This window comes from Kogia breviceps, chromosome 19 (assembly GCF_026419965.1).
Source record: "Kogia breviceps isolate mKogBre1 chromosome 19, mKogBre1 haplotype 1, whole genome shotgun sequence".
Classification (NCBI taxonomy): domain Eukaryota; kingdom Metazoa; phylum Chordata; class Mammalia; order Artiodactyla; family Physeteridae; genus Kogia; species Kogia breviceps.
The window spans coordinates 22,979,499-22,997,182 of NC_081328.1; the positions used below are offsets into that span (position 1 = coordinate 22,979,499).

Here is a 17,684-nt window from a genome sequence, read left to right on the forward strand (position 1 = left end):
ACATTCTTAGTGACACATATGTAAGCATAACAAAAATTACCAAAAAAATCTTAAACCACACTTAGTAGATTTGTAGCTACTCATAGTATTGGTATTATAATTCTCAAACTATTATGCATACATTGCACAACTATGCAAATGAGTAAATGTACTAATGCTGTTACCAGGCTTTGCTCACTGTGGAAAAACAGAGATGAAAATGTATGCCGAGGAAAGAAGAACCCTACGGAATTGGACTGAAATTAGGAATATCAATATGAAGCCATGATTTAAAACAAAAACAAAACTTCCTAGCTCTGTGTACTGAAAGAGCCAGAAACAATGAGACTTCAGTAGCAAAAAGTATAGCTTGGCACCCACACATCTTGGTTTCTCTACAAAAAAAAAAACAGGGTTCCATGGAGAATCAGATGGTTCTAGGCCAGGGTCAGGGATAGTGCAAGGCAAACCTGGAGCACGCTGTTATACAGAAAGTAAGGAACTACTCAAAAACGAACAGGGATATGTTAAAAGGACACAGAAGCCATCTTAACAGAGCTGTCTCTAACAAAAACTGGGAAAATTTGCGGACCAAAATTTGAATAATGAAAGAAATGGATAACACACTGAAAAAATGTCCGTACTATTTCAAAAAATTAAATTTTAAAAAGCAAGTATGAAAAGCTCTTCTTTACAGAAGAATGACAATATAGAAAAAAATGATAAAAAATAGAAAAGTCTCCATTTTATAATCACCAGAGTATTATCTGATTTGGTTAAGAGACAATGGATAATAAAACCATTGGGTGTAGAAGATTCATTAGGACAGAATATTAACACAATCGCTAACTTTCATTCCATAGACACTTTTTAATTATAGAGGGAAAAAGGTATCGGAATGGGAAGTTTGGTGGACACCACCTTAACAAAGTGATCAAATTCAGTCTCACCAAATAATGAGACAGACCAACATTATGTGCTTCCTGAGCCCATGCACTGAGGACACAATGCTCCTGTAAAATATTCCTGCAGAAAGCATTTAACCTAAATTTAAAATTTAAGTGTTTTCATGAGGAAACAATGAACCCTATCCAAATTAGGGATACTCTGCAAAACAACTGGCCCAGTCTTCAAAAAATGTCAATGTCACGAATGACACAAAAGTAAAAGAAACTAAAGTAAAAGAAACTAAAGACACAGTACTCTACAGTAAAGGAAACTAAAGATACAGGGCTACTCAATGCAATGTGTGATCCTTGATTAAATCCTGGATGTTAAAAACAAAACAAAATAGATATAAAGGAGATTATTGACACAACTGGGGAAGTCTGAGTATGGACAATGTATTAGAAAACAGTATAGTATGTCAATGTTAAATTTCCCAAATATGACAATTACATTGTAGCTATGTATGTAATGCCCTTATTCTTAAGAGATACATACTAAAGAATTTAAGGGCGAAGTGCCATGTCTACAAATAACTTTCAAGTTGTATACCAAAAAAATTAACTTTGAATATACACACACATACATACTGAGAGAGGAGAAACTGAGGGAGGGGCAGACAAAGAAAATATGGCAAACTTAACAAGTGGTTATCACTGTACTATTCTTGTAACTCTTTGGAAAGTTTGAAAAATTTCAAAGATGCATTATTTTTTAACTGTTCAGGAGGTTTAAATTTTTTAAATAAATAATTTTGAGAAAGTCTGAGAAGAGGCCAAGAAGAGAGGATGAAGAAATAGTAAAGAAGAATCATAGAAGTCAAGGGAGCGTAGTTTCAAAATGCTGTGGTCAATAGCTTCAATGTAACAGAGAGGTAAATTAAGGATGAGTTAAGTAAAGACCACTGGATTCAGCAATTAGGAGATCACTGGTGATGTAGGAGACAAGCATTTCATCAAAATAGTAGAGTTGTGAAGTCAAAATATAGTGAGTGAAAAAAATAATAAAACATGACTTCTCAAGAAATTCAGCTATGAAAGGAAGAGACTGGAAGCTACACTAGACCTCGAGTGAAGGAAGGATTTGTTTTCTAAATACAGCAAAGACATGAATATATTTATATAAAGAAAGAAGGATAGAGGATGGAAAAAAGAGGCAGAAGTGACAAAGACCCTGAACAGGCAGAAAGTGATAGGATCCAAAACATAAAGAGAGGGTTTAGCCTTGGAAAGAAGGAGGAACACATTTCCCACTAAGCCTGGAGAGAGAGAAGTAAAGACAGGTGAAAATGTAGACAATATGGTACTGGGGACAAGGATTAGAACAGGAAGATGAAGGGAATCATATCTGACAGCCTCAAATAGAAAGAGAGGCAGTCTGCTAAAAAAGAATAGTGGGACCGATAGTAAAGGCCCTAATAGTTGTAGACGATGCAAGGAGTTGTCTAGGGACATTTGGTGAGTTCTAAGCGTCCACATGAGTTCGGGACTATGAATTTGTCCCAGTAGCCATTTAAAAGTTTGTGTGATTTCTGCCAGTGATGTTCAGTAACTGAGATATAGGAATAAAGGAGCACTAACAAACTGATTAGATTAGAACTTTCCTGAACATAAGGTCAGTGGGATAGCAGGTGACTGAAGTGGCAGATCATGCTGATTAGGCTAGATTAGGAATAAACTGAAATTAGAACGGGGCTAAGAACTTGAAGAAGAAACAAAGATCAAAGCACTAAAAGGGCTTAGGACCAAAGACCAGGCATTGTGGGAATAAATAAGTGAGAATGTTACTGCTCTATTATAGTCCAATGTTTCAGGGGTGGAGATTACAGCTATGGGGGCTGGAGAAGTGGAATGGAGGTGAATGCTGACGGAGTTGGGATCAACAGGAATTAGAAGGCTAGGCAATTGATTACTTATTTAGTACAAGGACATGGAACATACCAGGGCAATAAGACTTGGGAGTAGGGGAAAAAAGACTGAAAAGGAAAGCAGTATAGGCTTAAACCTCAAAGTGGAAAAGGGTTTGACCAGAGTAGAGGAGAAATTGCAAGGATAAGCTTATCAGTTCTTCCCTTGAATTACACAGTGAGCAAAGCAAGAGGCAGAGACTACATTTGTCTCAAGTGCTAAATCCTAATGTCTAGCATAATGCCTGGCACACTGGAGAGTCTCAGTTGGTTCAATAAAAGAAGGAATGAAAGAAGAATGACCAATCTGTGAGTCACAAGCCTTTGGCCAAAGGTTCTAAAATTTACAGTGTGAGCTGAACTAATGCCATGGGCAATAGTATTTTGCTTCCAGAGTACATTTTTGTTGCAATGGGTAGGGTAGAGAGATAGTTGTTGGAAATAGTCTTTCCTCAACTTTCCACCATGAACAAGTACCCAAATGGGACCCTTCTCATAATGAGTAAACAATCCTAGAAGTGCTAAATCTAGACAGACTGTCCAGATGTAAGCAACTCATTTAAGACAAGGGGACATCTGGTTTACTCTGATTTCATCTTTAAGGCTAGAAAGAGGTATATTCTTACCACATACTCAGGTCAAGAGGGTTAGTACTCTGCTTTAAGGATAACAAAATCAAAAGAAGAAACTCAATGGGAGTACACAGTCATCTTACCTAGGGATTTAGAAATTAAAACCTTGGATCTAACCCTAGCAACCTTTTCACTTTCATTATTTTCTGCTGTAAGCTTGTTTTCAGGAACAGCAAGGAAAGAATGAGACAGTGCTCTTTGCTCAAGGAAAGAATCTAGGCAGGCTTGGGGAAAGCAAAAACAAACAGTGGGAAGGAATGGTAACTAAGCAAAAGGAGAGGCAAGCAAGTTAGGTTTTAGATGCCTGGGCACAAAAAGGAAGCTTGACAATTAGAAGTAATTAGGTCTATGGATTTTCCAATATACCACACCCACTCACCATCAGTATATATAAAAAAAAAAAACCAACACCCTCTTCTTTCTATTAAAGATTCCACCCCCCAAAAAACAAAACAAACAAAAAACAACAACAATAAAAAACCAGGGGGTGTCCCTGGTGGCGCAGTGGTTGAGAGTCCGCCTGCCAATGCAGGGGACATGGGTTCGTGCCCTGGTCCGGGAAGATCCCACATGCCACGGAGCAGCTGTGCCCGTGAGCCATGGCCACTGAGCCTGTGTGTCCGGAGCCTGTGCTCCGCAACGAGAGAGGCCACAACAGTAAGAGGCCCACATACCGCAAAAAAAAAAAAAAAAAAAAGATACCACCCTCTTCTTTCCATTAAAGATACCAGTGCCAGAAACATACTTCACTTAAGATATAATTATGGGGACTTCCCTGGTGGCACAGTGGTTAAGAATCCACCTGCCAATGCAGGGGACACGGGTTCGAACCCTGGTCCGGGAAGATCCCACATACCGTGGAGCAACTAATGCTGTGCATCACAATGACTGAGCCTGCACTCTAGAGCCTGCGAGCCACAACTACTGAGCCTGCGTGCCACAGCTACTGAGCCTGCGTGCCACAACTACTGAAGCCCACGTGCCCTACAGCCCGTGCTCCACAACAACAGAAGCCACTGTAACGAGAAGCCCGTGGACTGCAGCGAAGAGTAGCCCCTGCTCGCCACAAGTAGAGAAAGCCTGCATGCAGCAACGAAGACCCAATGCAGCCAAAAAAAAAAAAAAAATTAAATTAAATTAGGAAGTCATTTGTACAGCTTAAGTAAAAATCAGGAAGAAGATAGGACCAAAATATTACAAATGCTATAATTTTTTTAAAAAGTCATTTTGATTGTCTTTTAATATAGTTTTCTACTAAGATTTGTTTTAAGACAGTGAGCTCTTTTCAGAAATCAATCTCAAACAAAAAGAACAAGAAACCAAACATACATAATCCATCTTCAATAAAACTAAGAAACACATGTAACTCCACATCTCAAAAGGTGAAGACAGAGTGGGGATAAAGCAATAGTGCATGACTTAGTATACTGGGGTATGATCAAACCTAAATGCCTGCAAAGAGGCATAACAAAAGAAGTTGAATCCATCTATAGAACCCTAGCAGGGTTCAAAAATTAGAAGCAAAAATAAAAGGAAAGAAAGGAAAAAAACTGGAATCATTAGGGACTGCAGAAGGCAGAAGGTGGAAGACTGAAAACAGGGAGATTATCTGAAAGTCTCTATAAGGAACAGATAGACCAACAAGATTCCCATCCCATACTAACCAGCCAGGGAACTACTTCTTAGAGAGATGTAGTGTCCAGAAAAAAAAAGAGTGAAGGATCAGATACAGAGTACAGTGCTAAAGTAAAAACGTGACTTCATTACTCAGCCATAAAAAAGAATAAAATAATGCTATTTGCAGAAACATGGATGACCTAGATATTATCATACTAAGCAAAGTGAGTCAGACAAAGACAAATACCATATGATATCACTTGTATGTGGAATCTAAAATATGACACAAATAAACTTATCTAAGAAACAGAAACAGACTCACAGACATAGAGAACAGACTTGTGGTTGCCAAGGAGGGCAGTGCGGGAGGGATGATATTTCACAGTTTGGGATTAGCGGATGCAAACTAGTATATATAGGATGGATAAACAACAAGGTCCTACTGTATAGCACAGGGAACTTTAATAAATATTCTGTGATAAACCATAATGGATGAGAAAGAATATATATATGTGCGACTGAATCACTTTGCTGTACAGCAGAAATTAACATAACATTGTAAATCAACTATACTTCAATAAAATTAAAAACAAAACAAACAAAAAAAGTGACTTCAGTGAAAATGTGGTGTTGAAAGGTGAGATCTCCATCTCCTCTCTGTCATCCAGCTCCAAAATGCTTTTTCTAGGCAAGAGAATAGAGGATCTTTCTCAGTACCAACTGATCCATACCAGAAAAAAGACCTTCAGACACTGATATTTGGAAGTTCTTAGTCAACTGCCAGCTAATCTCATGACTGCACTACAGAGAAGCCTACACACATATAACTTCTGATCAGCTTTTCAGAGTTCCACTCTTAAAGGACACCAACCATCTAAAGAAGGCCTCTGACATGGCAAAAAACCACTAAATCAAAGTCAAAGAAAATAGGAACTTAGAAAAGAGACACATGCATGGAACAAAAGAACATTTCAAAGAATTTATAATTAAAACCCTCTGAGAAATAAAAGATACTGCACTCACAAAATAGGTTGCTATAAAAAGAAAAAATAAAAAGAGCTTTGGGGAACCACAAATATGATAGTTTAAAAAAAAATCAGTAAGGGAATTCCCTGGCAGTCCAGTGGTTAAAAGACTCCGTGCTTGCATTGCCAGGAACCCACGTTTGATCCCTGGTCTGGGAACTCAGATCCCACAAGCTGCATGGCACAGCCAAAAAAAAAAAAAAAAAAAATCTGTAAAATGATTAGAAAATAAATTTCTAGAAAACTCTCAGAAAGTAAACAAAAAGATAAAGAACTGGACAAACAGAAAGGTAAGAAAAATAGATGATCAGTCTAGGAGGTCCAACATCCAAGTAAATGCAATTCCAAGAAAAGAAACCAATAGGGGGAAAATTATCAGAGATAAAAGAAAATTTCCTGGAGCTACAAGACTGAAACTTTCAAGATTGAAAGAGTAAAAATAAATAATAAGAATCAAAGCAAGACACATCACTGCAAAAATTGAGAACATTAAAAATAAAAAGAAAATGTTAAATATTTTAAAGAAAAATAGATCTATAAAGGATTGGGAATCAGAATGGCAATGAACAGAAATACTGAAAGCTAGACGAAAATGGAGCAAAATCCTGTGTGAAAATGATTTTCAACTTCAAAACTGCATCCATACAAACAAGTATAAGAATATAATAAGAAAATTTTCAAATACGCAATATTTCCCCCCAAATTTACCTTGATTCAGTTCCTCAGGAACCCACCAGTAAATGGTCACCAAAGCAAGGGAACGAGACACAAACTAAGAAAAAGGAACATATGGAATCCAGGAACCAAAGATCCAACACTGAAGGAGTCAGGAGGATTCCAAGGATTGTGGTGCAGGGAAAGTCTAGTAATGATAGCTATGCCTAGATAACTATCAGTACAGGTGAGAACAGGAGGACAGAAGGTTCCTATGGGATGTCTCTAGGAAAATAAATGGAACTAGTAAATTATCTAATAAGTGTGATCATAGAACACTGGCCCAAAAGGTGTTTTACAGAGTTGATGGAAGGTGTGAGAAGACAATAGAAGACTGAAAGAAAATGAAGCAAGATGAGGATAGGAAAAAGGAAGAGTAAAAAAGAATAAAATAGGAAGTCAATACATAATTCTAAAACTACTGAATTAAGTCATAGCAGAACTTGCTTATTACTTAGAAATACAGAGGCCAGAACAAAGGGTTAAAAGAGTTACCTCAGAGGAGAATTGCAACAGCTCTCCTCTCCACACTCACCAAGCAGAATAAAACAAGAATAACAATAATGAAGTGTCTCCCACATTCCAAGAAGACTTATAATTGTGTTAGAAATACGTTTTTTGACTGAGAATTTTAGACCAAAATATGGATTTTATAGCAATTAAGAATATAGTTGAGGAGGAGGGGAGAAATCACCTTTTTAAGCACCTTCATGGCAAATATTTTCCCGGTATTTGCTCCTGTTACTTTTCGTACTTGAAAAACCTAGATGAAAAATAAAAGTGTGTGTTACTAAAAGCTAAACTATGCTAGTCACAATCCCTTAATTCCTACTTGTAAGAAACAAATGATATAGCAGTGTATATTCTTACAAAAACCAGTACCATGAAGGACTGTGTACAAAAATGATGAGCTAAGAGATTATATTAAAGATCTAGTAGTGAAAAGTGTTACACAACATGGGACTTTCCTGTCTGGTTTGCTGACATCTGGTGGTAAAGCTGGGCAATGACCATCTTATAACAAGCACTCGGTGTTACTTAAAAAATCCAAGTTTGCATAGAAAAAGCTACAATCAGGTTTCCCAGACACACAGAAATTATAAAATATTTCATAAATTCTCAGGGATGCTTCACATATAACTATTTAATAACAGCTGACAGCAATTACCTATTCCCTAAAATGACTAGCTATAATACATTTTCATGCAACAGCTAAAATGTCTGATTCACAGTGCATGTGTTACACATTCAAGATGATTAGAACATATTAGAATATGTCCTTAAGCCTAAGAATAAACTAAAAATGCCATGTTTTGCAAAAATGAACATTACACGATAGCATAAATAGTTCTCAAGCTTAATCCTAACTCTAAAATGTTATCCAAATTCTGTCTTTTGATAGAGAATGGCACGGTATAAATTTTCTTGGGCAGAACACACAGAGGTGAGGTCTTAAATTAGAAAGCCTCTGGCAAAACTATGAAACTAAGAGGTTCTCTTCATTTTTCTTCTCCCCTCTTATATTCTTCAGCTTCCCTAACTCTATTGCTCCAAATATTGCAGGTCAAAGAAAACTAATTTAGATTAAGGTCTCAGTAACAGATACCAATTTAGTGTGCCATGCCTCTTGAAAGTAAGCAGTAGTTTGTTTTTTTTTTAAAGGATACCAATAGATGGTACCATTTAACCAAAGGAAGGAATGAATCCTCTAATAGCAGACTTTGCCTGGCACAGCTGCATATTTATTTATTCCACAAATATTGACGAGTGCCTACAGTGTGCCAGGCTTTTATGTGACTGGTGGTAGGAAAAGGAGAACTTCTGTATAGCCCTCAAATAATACCAGGTAAGTGATCATATCCTTTGTTGATAGCTAACAAAGATTGAAGAGTACTGCTGGAATCAGGGTATAAAAATTAATCCACACAAGACAAACAACAGCTCTCATTTCAAAATACTTCCTACCTTTCCATAGCCCCCTTTACCAAGTACTCGAAGTAGCTCAAAACATTCTGGTCTGATTTTTTCTGGCCCTCTGTTCACACTAGTTTCTGAGATTTCAAATTTCTCACAATGCTCCATGCCACTGGGAAGAAAAGCAAAGCCAAAAGTAAATTTGCAAAAAGTTGAATTACCTTTAGCATACTGTTAGAAAGAGAATTATAATCCAATTAAGTAAAAGGAAAAAGGTGCATGATAACAAATATAGTATCTGTGTTCTAAGTAAACTAATGATTCAATGACATGGTAGGTCAAGATTAGGATGGCTTGATAACTGTTTGCTTATCTGCTTGTTTACAGAACATGCTATTGATTATTTATTTTCATAAGCATCAAGCATCCCCAAACTGAGATAAATTAGAACACGTTTATTAAGCTGACAAAGGGAAAAAAGTCTTCTAGTTACTCAAATTTAGTTCATTCAAAATGTCTATGAGATCAGCTATTATCCAACTTCATTTGGCAACTTCAGCAGAAAATGAGAGCTTTCTAAAGGTACCCAATTAGTTCAAGTCTTTAGCTAAAAATTCTTGCTAATAAATTATATCCATGCATCTTTCCACATCTGCTTAATTTAAAGACTCCAAAAAGGGAGGCAATTTATCTGTCACTTAAATGCTTTCTATATGAGTGATCTTCTCAGTCTCCCCACAATCCAAGGCTTTTTACTTGAAGATGGGGTACAAAGCAGACTAAACACCATACTCACCTAATGAAGCTTGCCTAAAATGACATAAGATTGAACAGATCTCTGTTTGGATGATGTATTACAAGCAAAATAAGAAGCATTTGAAGGACTTCCCTGGTGGTCCAGTGGCTAAGACTCTGCACTCCCATTGCAGGGGGCCCGGGTTTGATCCCTGGTCAGGGAACATGCCACAACTAAGAGTTCGCATGCCGCACCTAAAGATCCCACGTGCCGAAATGAAGATCCCGCGTGCCTCAACTAAGACCCGACACAGCCAAGTAAATATATAAATAAGTATTTTTTTTAAAAAAGCATTTGATTTGGGGAGCATTTCTAAAATTTTTATTTTTTCAGTAGGAAAAGGTGGTTCTCTATATTAAACTAATAAAAGTTCCTAACACATGCAGACTCATATTCAGTATACTCTAAATTTGAATAATCTTTTTCTCAAAATGCATACATGATCTCAAAACCCCAGATATGTTATTATATTGGTGCCAAACTCAATAAACCAAGTCTGTATATATGACTAAATATTTTAAAACAGGTTATTGAAATCACATGATGGCTATAAACTACATAAAAGAAAGACAGCACAGTGAAACCTTTTCATATAAACTTACAGTTCATATGGTCCAACTCCCCCATGGTCCATGCTTTCATTTAACTGACCCTGAAAAATATGTTAAAGTTTTAAAAGTAAATAACCTCATAAACAAGGAATTAGAGAATTTACTGCTTCACCCCATTACTGAAGGACAATGAACGAAATAAACCAGCTTACAAATTCTGTATACTTTAATAACAGGTAAGTGTGGTGATGAACAAAATAAGGTACACAAACAATACTATGGGACTTCACTTTTATGTGACAACTAAGCTACAGATGCTACGCATCAAAGATCTACAAACAAAACCAGGAGATTGGGCTTCCCTGGTGGCTCAGTGGTTAAGAATTTGCCTGCCAGTACAGGGGACACGGGTTCAATCCGTGGTCCAGGAAGATCCCACATGCCATGGAGCAACTAAAGCCGTGAGCCACAACGACTGAGCCTGCACTCTAGAACCCGAGAGCCACAACTACTGAGCCTGTGTGCCACAACTACTGAAGCCTGGGCACCTAGAGCCTGTGCTCCGCAACAAGAGAAGCCACCACAATGAGAAGCCTGTGCGCCGCAACGTAGAGTAGCCCCTGCTCGTCACAACTAGAGAAAGCCCGTGTGGCAGCAACGAAGACCCAACACAGCCAAAGACAAAATAAATAAATTTATTTTTTTTTAAAAAAGGTGCTTTTTTCCTTCAAAAATTACATTTATTCAAAATATGTATTTTGTATATTATGAAACTAAAGGTACTACATTCTAAGTATGAGTTAATCAAATGATTTACAAAAAGTGCTATTCTGATATGCTTTTGATAATAAGACTAGGGGGTTTCCCTGGTGGCACAGTGGTTGAGAATCCGTCTGCCGATGCAGGGGATACGGGTTCGTGCCCCGGTCCGGGAGGATCCCACGTGCCACGGAGCGGCTGGGCCCGTGAGCCATGGCCACTGGGCCTGTGCGTCTGGAGCCTGTGCTCCACAACGGGAGAGGCCACAACAGTGAGAGGCCCGCGTACCACCAAAAAAAAAAAAAAGATAATAAGACTAACATAATGCTATAAACCTTATGTAACTACAGCCTAAGCCTAAAGTAACCACAACCAGTCCAAGATATTGTAGTGTATGATATGGCTGATCAAAGCAAAACAATTAAGCAACACTCTCAAATTGTGAGGAGTCAGGCTGGCCAAACATTTATTCTGACCATAGTATAAATAAGTGCAAAACTTAATTAACCTTCTGTACACTAGCAATGAACAATTCAAAAATGAAATTAAGATAACTCCATTCACAGTTGCATCAATAAGAATAAAATACTTAGAAAAAAAATTAACAAAAGAAGTGCAAGCCTTGTATATTTGATAACTCCAAAACATTACTGAAAGAAATTTTAAAAGACCTACATAAGTCAGAAGACATTCCATGTTCATGGATCAGATGACTTAACATTGTTAAGATGGCAATACTAAATAAATTGGTCTACTGAGTCAACTCAATCCTATAAAAATCCCAGGTTCCTTTCTTGCAGAAATTGACAAGCTAATCCTAAAATTCACTCAGAAACACAAGGGGCCCAAAATAGTCTTGAAAAAGGAAAACAAAGTTGGGGGACTGACACATCCTGATTTCAAAATGTACTACAAAGCAACAGCAATTAACACAGTGTGGTACCCGCATGAGGAAAGAAATATAGATCAATGAAATAGAATTGAGAGCCCAGAAATAAACCCTTCCATTTATGGTCAACTGATTTTTTACAAAGATGCCAAGAAAATTCAATGGGAGACAGTCTTTCAATAAATGGTGTTGGCACAATCAGATATCCACATGCAAAGATTTACTTTGGACCCCTATCTTCACACCATACATCAAAATGGATCACAGACCTGAATGTAAGAACTAAAACTATAGAATTCTTAGAAGAAATCTAGGAGGGAGTAAATCCTCACAATCTTGGGGTAGGCAATGACTTAAGACAGAACACAAAGGGCACAAAAGAGTAATGAAAAAAGTCAATAAAGTGAATTTACTCAAAATTTAAAACTTCTGCACTTCAAAAGATATTATGAAGTGAAAAGAAAGTCCACAGAATAAGAACATACAAAGAACTTCTACAACTCAATAATAAAAAAATAAATAACCAAATTTTTAAAAAATAGGTTAGGATCTGAATAGGCATTTCTGCAAAGATAACATATAAATGGCCAATAGTCACATGAAAGTATGTTCAACATCATTAGCCATTAGGGAAGGGCAAGCCAAAACTATACTGAGATACCACTTCATATCAACTAGGATAGCTATAATTAAAAAGACAAAAAATAACAAGTTTGGCAACGATGTAGAGAAACTGGAACCCTCATACACTGCTGGCAGCAATGTAAAATGGTATAACCACTTTGGAAAACAGTTTGGCAGTTTCTTCAAAAATTAAACATGGACTTACCACATGATCCAGCAAATCTACTCCTTGGTATCTACCCAAGAGAAATGAAAATACATGTTCCACAAAGACTTAGGCACAAAGGTTCATAGAAGCGTTATTCACAATAGCCAAAAAATTGAAACAACTCAAATGAACATCAACTGGTGAAATGATAAATGTGGTTAATCCTAACAAAGTAGGCTCTAAAAAATTAGAAGTTTTTATTAAAAATTTTAGAATTCAAAAAATATTTAAGTGAACTCATTTTTCTTCAAAGATACCAGCACACAGTCAAGACACACAAAGAAAACTGACAGTATTCTTACACAATGGATGTTCAAATGACCCCTCAAAATACAAGTCTTTTAGTCAGAACTTGCTCACAGTGTAAACAAGTCAGGATGAAGTCTAACACCAAGGATGTATGTTTCATGATTAGACCTAGGCAAATGGAGGGGGCAGTATCAAGGGGAAAAATTTCTTGCAGTTTCAACTTGATACAGTTTCTTCTGTGTGTGGGGAGGGGCAGATAGCGGTGGTTATGGTTAAAGGGGTTTTTTTTTTTGGTTCTTGGTGCTTCATACAATCACCTATGATGACTTCACTTTAAAGACAAAAGGCTAACTTCTATAAAACTGATAATATGTAATTGTGGGTTTTTTAAAAAAATATTCGCTTTACTTAATTGTAAATTAAAGACCACAGAGTAGTTAACACTGAAATATGACTTTGAAGCCACCTAGAAAGATATGCCCTGTGGCTATGTTTCATTTCCGGAGGCAGCCAGGCCTGTCTTACCACCTGCATCTGCGCTTGTAACTACCTACCGTTACCTTCTGGAGCAGAAGCATTTTGAGGCACAATTCTTTTCTACTACTCAATGTTATCTTTAGAAGTCTTACACCAGAAACATCAAGCTACCATATAGGGCATACTGACAATTTTCCTTCGCAGGAAACTTTATTCAGATTTTTTTTTCTGCCTTAAGCTTTATGACCCATCCAATGTTTTTTTGTGTGTGCCACTATGATTGACAAAGTAGAATCCTCCTCATCTAAGGTACTATACAAGATACACTGTTTCAAACTAGCGCATCAGAAAGACTATTCACAAAGTTTTAAATTAAAATTGTATATAAATTCAAGTTAATATGCCTTAAGTCCCAATTAAAGAGAGCACATTTCATAAAAACTTAAATAAATTGTTACAGAATGGGTGAAAAATATCCTTAATCTAAACATTCATTAAATCATTTATCTACTTTCCTGGCTGTTCACAGATATTTCCTTATAAAATAAGATTCAGTAATTCAGATACATTGGGAAAAAGGAGTAAACCTGGCCCCAAATCTTGGGCTATTTAAAAATACTTAAAGGTAGGTATCTATTAAAATGCAAGATAAACATTGATAATGAGATATTTACAATCGTGAATATGTGAATACATATTATCTATTGAATATATAGCACTGTTTTTCAAAACACTAAAATTTTTAAAACTTTTTGCTCTATAAAACTTTAATATCACAATCTGAAATTCGTGGTACTACTAAGCTGCTGTGACTATTTTAAATTTTGAATTAGTAGAGTAAAAATTAAGGATTTGGGGGGCTCCCTTGGTGGCACAGTGGTTAAGAATCTGCCTGCCAGTGCAGGGAACACAGGTTTGAGCCCTGGTCCGGGAAGATCCCACATGCCGTGGAGCAACTAAGCCCATGCGCCACAACTACTGAGCCCACGTGCCACAACTACTGAAGCCCGCATGCCTAGAGCCTGTGCTCCGCAACAAGAGAAGCCACAACAATGAGAAGCCTGTGCACCGCAATGGAGAGTAGCCCCTGCTCGCCACAACTACAGAAAGCCCGCGCCCAGCAAGGAAGACCCAACAGAGCCAAAAATAAATAAATAAATAAAATTTATTTTTAAAAAAATTAAGGATTTTTTAAAGTTGCATTCACAATTATCTACTACTCTTTTAACCTGTGTCTCCACAGAAAACAGACATTTCCAACATTTTCATAATCTAATGAAAATCTCTAGAGGAAAACTTTCCCTTAGTTTCAACTCTGTTCCCAAATTATATTATCACCAATGAAACAGAAAAACAAACAAAAAAACCCTTTCACCCACTGGTTTTATTACAGTATTTAAAATGTATTAAATCTCCTCATCTTTTACTCACTGAAGAATTAACTATGCTATGTAAAAACATATATTTACTAATACAGATTCACTCAGTGTAACATACCTAAAAAGGTATATATCTCTAAATAGGACCAATGACAAAAAGGAAACAAACAAACAAACTACAGTTCTCAAAATGCAGCACCTCTAGTATAACTGTATTTATTATTAAGTCTCTAGGCATAGATGAGGGTAAATTTGAATGATTGGTTCCTTGGCAATAAGTTAACACTGACAAGCTATATTTCCATAAACTAGCTAACTACATAATGTGCCAGGATATTTTGAGAGTACTTTATATACTTTATCGTGTGTAAGCTTCATTTAACAGAGAAGAAAAAAGTGTCAGGGAGATTAAGCAATTTATTCTAGATCACACAGTCAGTGAGCATGGCTGGAGGGATCAGAACTCACTTTGACAAACCACAAACAGGTACATTACAAACAAAACTAGTAAATGCAATGAAGAAGCTATGCAATGAAGCTTGCTGAATTGAGTCAAGAAAATACTACCACCTGTTATCTCTGTGGTCTTGGGCAATCATCTCTCTGGCCAATGCCTCAGTTTCCTTACTATAAAATGAAGAAGTGAGGCTACTCCGATATGCACTAATGTTTAAAAAGCTTGGATATAAATTCACATATAGCCAGAATATTAATTATATAATTATAAATTCACAGTGGTTAGACTTTCCAAGAATCTAAATTTCTCTCATTTTTCAGAATTTTAAATCTTACTTTAGAGAAACCTGGATGTCACTGAATCTCCTTGGGTGGCCAACCCAATCCCACCCCAATTCTTTTTGCTTGTCCAGCTTGCACCTCTTAGAATAACACACTCAAAAGAAACATTTTCAACTCCAAAAGCACTGCTAAGTAAGATACATTTTGCTGAAGGCTCTTCCTCAAAATCCTCTTTAATTACCTTTGCTCTTTCCCCAAAGCTCGTCTCCCCCAGGGTGGTGGCCACATTTCTTTCTCTTTCTTATTCCCAACAACTTCTCTGGCCTCTTCCACACCCGTTCAAAATTTTCAAAATCCTATTTGCTTGTACCCAGCAAAACAAATGTCCAGGAGAGGTCCCAGTTCATAACAGGAATCTTAATATAATATTTTACTTCCAACTCCTAATAAAACCATGGTCTGGAAATTCTGTAAGTTCAACTGATGAAGATTTTATAAAATACCCTTCCTATCATTTTCTCCCCTGCTCTGCTCCAAAGCCACTGCCATATGGGGCCAATATAATCGATGAGTATGTTATTTGTAATGAAAGTAATCTTATGTTTGCTTCAAATTGTATTCAGTGTTATCACATGTTCCATTAAGAGGCTAACTGGAATTCCATATGCAATCAAAAAGTACACATCTCAACACCCACCTTCCAAACTGTCTGATTTTGATTTAGACTCCTTTGATTATGAAAAGGGCAGTATTACTTTAGCTCACTTAGTTTCTTAAAGTGTTCAAAATTCTTTATATGTAGCATCTCAATCTTTGGTCAACAAGCAGGCAACAACTTACTTGCCAAAGGAGGAAAACAGGCTGAGGAAATGAAAGGGAAGCTCCTTCTGTAGTTAGAACAAACATCTGACATCAGTCATTAACCCACGTACTCATCTAGGCAATGGAATTTAGAAACTAAATCACCGTGAGGTTATCATTGATGCTCATTTACCCAGAATCAGTGATTTAGCATGACAACACCATTTCTGAACGTCAGGTACAACCTGTGATTTTTCAATAAATTTATCTTGAGAAAAGAATCTTGAATAAAGAATAACAAACTACTAAGGCAGCAAAGGTAAAACCAAGCTATGCATTAAGAAAAACAATTCTAAATTTAACACCCTAAATTACAGCAAGAAAGGCCTTCACACCACCATTCACAAGTCTCAGTGCAACCAATTTATTTTTGGCAAGCCAAATCACAGCTGTCAACGCTGGTTTTTTTCCACCCCAAAATTACATCAAGTATTTTGAAAAAATGTAGACATTGTGAACTGGGGTAAAAGTAAGTTACAAATGCCGTGTGTCGTTATAAATGCTTTAAAAAAAAAAGGTCACACGGAAGGGGTTTTTTTTAAAAAAAAGCAAACAGACAAACCCTGGAAGATGCAGCAGAGCCCCCTTGCTCCCGAAATAAAACTCCTGGTGGCTGTAACAGCAGCGGCAGCGCTACTCCCGACAGAAGTTTTCAGCTGTCACTTCTAACAGCTGAGCGCTTCCTAGGAGAGAAGCGACAGGCCGAGAGAAGTGGTTGTGGTAGGTCTGAAGATGGAATACTTAGGGAAACCCCTTCCACATTTCACCTGCACTTATGGGCCACCCAGCAAGCGCAGTCCCCCCTCCCCAACACTCGCGCCCCGCACACTCAAGTCCAGTAGCTCCAGGAATCGACCACGCGCCCTTCCTCGTTCCCTCCACAAACAGACTGCTCCCAGCTGCGCCGGTCTGGGGCTATAAGGGCACAAGCCGCACCTGCAAGCGCCGCAGCAGCCTCGCACCTACGGCCAGGTCCGCACCACCCGCCCCCTCGCTTCTGGCCGTGCAGCGCCTCGGCTCCTCCTGTAGACTGCTCGCGCCCCCCTGGGTCTCCGCGCTCTCGGACGCGCCGCGCTTCCAGGGCGCGGGCCGCCGCCCCGGCACTGTCACCTCGGGCCCCCCGGGACCCCGGGCCTCACCCCCTCCTCCAGCTCATCCTCAGAGCCCGCGTCCTCTGGCTGGTCCAGGTCTATGTCAAACACTCCTGCCATGTCCTCAGCTTCCCTGTCTCGGAAGTCCGGCGCTGGGTAAAAGCCGTCCCGCCTCCGTCGTCGCCTCATGGGCCCGGACCCGCCGCAGCCACCACCGCAGCTGCCGCCATCACCGGCTGCTTGGGCTCAGTGCGTCTGCGCCTAGGCCCTAGACTGGCTCCTCAAGTTCAGCTCTGGAGCATGCGTACAGGACTCTTTGAAGCCGAACCG

The 17,684-nt window shown here is 38.1% G+C and overlaps 1 protein-coding gene across 6 annotated transcripts in view; it reads right to left on the reverse strand.

Moving 5' to 3' along the window:
* RPS6KB1 (ribosomal protein S6 kinase B1) overlaps window positions 1–17,678 on the reverse strand; it is a 44,652-nt gene extending 26,974 nt beyond the window's left edge. For 5 of the 6 annotated variants that reach the window (XR_010838260.1, XR_010838261.1, XM_059047733.2 and 2 more), the window contains exons 1-4: window positions 17,403–17,678; window positions 10,131–10,180; window positions 8,784–8,904; window positions 7,513–7,581 (exon numbers count right to left, since the gene is read on the reverse strand). Coding sequence is in view for 4 of the 6 variants with exons in the window: in XM_059047733.2 (XP_058903716.1) it covers window positions 7,513–7,581; window positions 8,784–8,904; window positions 10,131–10,180; window positions 17,403–17,543 (381 nt within the window). In the remaining 2 variants the exon portion in view is untranslated. Of the gene's footprint in view, window positions 1–7,512; window positions 7,582–8,783; window positions 8,905–10,130; window positions 10,181–16,825; window positions 16,884–17,402 lie in introns of those variants that run through there. The other variant, XM_059047732.2, reaches the window with a different exon arrangement.
* Between the last annotated feature and the right edge of the window lie 6 nt (window positions 17,679–17,684).